Consider the following 2,500-nt stretch of genomic DNA (forward strand, 5'->3'; position numbering starts at 1 on the left):
AATGTAATACTAGACATTTTAAATGTATAATGGGAGACTTATGAGAGAGAAAAAAAATTAAATGTGGTAAAATATCTTTGCATATCACAGTACAGTATATTATGAATACATATATACTTAGGTTATTGTCTAGAGCTAATGGATTAAAGAACAAATGCCTGGTATACACCATGATATTTAAACCTCAGTTCAGTTATAAAGATGTGCAATGTGTTTATATAGATATGAATATAAAATGTAAAGAAATTTAGGTAAATATCAGGTACAGTATACAAGGCATATACACAATGTAAACATTATATAGGCAGGATAATTCTAATGATATGGTAGGACATATTCTAGTAATACCTCATCATACATAAAAGAGACATTACTAGATTACAATAAATATTTTCAGTCCATGTGTTGTTGGAATGCTGTGGGATGTGACAGACAAAGACACAGACAACCTAACCCTGGAGATGTTACGAGCTCTACAGGGCATTAATGGTGCCCCGGGGTCTCCGCTAGCAAACCCACCCTCAGACATCCCACTGGTGGTAGCTCGATCGCGCTCCATTTGCCGCTGGTACCTGACAGCTGCAGCACTCACTGTGTATGGACTACCTCTCCATGTGGTCAACAGTAATCGTGAATGAGAATGTTATATTTTAGTTATTGATTTTAATATGTACTTTGGAATGGATATCTTTTGAAAGATACTATGGTCTGCTCTTTTCACATTCTCAGGAATTTACAGCAGGAATGTGAATTTGTAAATATTTGCATATATTTGATTTATTTTTTTCTCTTTTCTTCTAAAGAAAGGTACATAAAAATCTTTGTGCCAGAATCATGTACAAATTTTAGATATTAATATTGATTGTATAGTCATATTAACTAATGTTTTGGAAGATTCACTTTATAAAGATATAGGCTTTATTATGGACAATATGATAAGAATTTGTATAGTTTTATTTTTTATGTAAAGAAAATATATGATCCTGTTTTTCTGTCTTTATCCAGATAATAAGAAACACAAGAAAAATCATATTGTAGGAAGCCCATTTCAATGGTTCAAAAGCTATATTGTGGTAATTTGCTTCAATATATATTGGATGATATGTAAAGATTATGTGGAATGATATATTCTGCATTGCAAAAAAAATAAAAATATGAATATAAAAAATAAAAATTCCAACACCACACCACTAGGAAAAAGTTGATAGATTAACTTGATTTGTTTTATCATTATGGTTATACTGTATACCTGTAGGTTTGCAGAAAGTGTGTTGTATAATAGGATGAACTATTTCATTATTTTGGAGTATGTATTTTTAAATCAGATTTGAAAAATATTTTGATTTTTCTATATTGTTTAGCACCTACACAAATCTTCAGTCAAGTATAATAGAAAAGATGAGACTCACTATACACATTTATTTTTCATAGTGTGATTTTGTGTCATTAAATGAAAACAACTTTTGTACATTTCCTTCCTTTGAGAATAAAATATTTAAATGATAATACTACTTGCATCTTGATTAGCAAACCACACTAGAATTCTTTATTTTTTCACGACATATAATAAATATAAGCAATGAGGCACAGCCCCACTTATTAAGCAACTTGTGCCATTATTGTCTATTATTTTTTATACCACATTATCACAACTCTACATAAAGATTGCAGCAAGATACAGCTTAGATAAATATTGCTGCAGCAGTTTTAGTGGTACAACATATTTTTGAATATGGGTTAACAAAGGAGATACATTACTAAATATTGTTTTGTGATTTATTGTCCTGTGATATATATTTTGATATTAAGCTAGAAATCATGATTGTCAATTAAGTCGTCATCATGGCCATCCACCTCTTCATAATCCCTCTCCAACTGAGCTGTGTTCTCACGAGCCTCTGAGAGTTCTGCCTCCTCAAGACCCTCGCCGGCATACCAGTGGACAAAGGCTCGCTTGCTGTACATGAGATCAAATTTGAGATTTACACGAGCCCATGCCTCCCTCAAGGCAGTTGTGTTGGCCAACATGCACACAGCTCTGTTTGTCTTTGCCAAGTCTCCTCCTGGAACTACAGTTGGTGGCCCAGAGTTGATGCCCAACTTGAATCCTGTTGGACACCACTCAACAAACTGGACGGTCTTCTTTACTCTAATAGCAGCTATGGCTCTCTGGACATCATTAGGTATTACATCACCACGATAAAGTAGACAGCATGACATGTATTTACCATTGCTTGGGTCACAAGTAGCCATTTGTGTGGAAGAATCAAAACAGGCATTTGTCATGTCTGCTACAGATTGTTGCTCGTGGTTTGCATTGTCAGCTGATATAACTGGTGCATATGTAACTATTGGGAAATGAAGACGTGGCAGTGGCACAAGATTAGTTTTGAAATCCCTAAGATCAACATTTAGATCTCCATCAAAGCGAAGGGAAGCAGTTGATGCAGACACCACCTGTGCAACATGATGATTTAGGTTATTGTAATTTGGACGTCCG

The 2,500-nt window shown here is 34.1% G+C and overlaps 2 protein-coding genes across 15 annotated transcripts in view; one reads left to right on the plus strand and one right to left on the minus strand.

The window, feature by feature from the left end:
* Positions 1 to 1,506, plus strand: part of Sse (extra spindle pole bodies like 1, separase) — a 9,370-nt gene extending 7,864 nt beyond the window's left edge. The window contains exon 12 of the mRNA XM_043018823.2: positions 398 to 1,506. Within this exon, the coding sequence (XP_042874757.2) occupies positions 398 to 638 (241 nt within the window). The 3' untranslated portion in view covers positions 639 to 1,506. The remainder of the gene's footprint in view (positions 1 to 397) is intronic.
* Positions 1 to 2,500, minus strand: part of LOC122254940 (tubulin alpha-3 chain) — a 40,429-nt gene that overhangs the window by 18 nt on the left and 37,911 nt on the right. For all 14 annotated transcript variants that reach the window (XM_086536541.1, XM_086536539.1, XM_086536536.1 and 11 more), the window contains one exon: positions 1 to 2,500. This exon is cut by the window's left edge and continues 18 nt beyond it; it is cut by the window's right edge and continues 257 nt beyond it. In XM_086536541.1, coding sequence (XP_086392667.1) covers positions 1,810 to 2,500 — 691 coding nt within the window. In that variant the 3' untranslated portion in view covers positions 1 to 1,809.

The sequence above is a fragment of the Penaeus japonicus genome, unplaced genomic scaffold (genome assembly GCF_977035675.1).
Source record: "Penaeus japonicus unplaced genomic scaffold, GWHDUDI00000001_assembly GWHDUDI00000004, whole genome shotgun sequence".
Classification (NCBI taxonomy): Eukaryota; Metazoa; Arthropoda; class Malacostraca; order Decapoda; family Penaeidae; genus Penaeus; species Penaeus japonicus.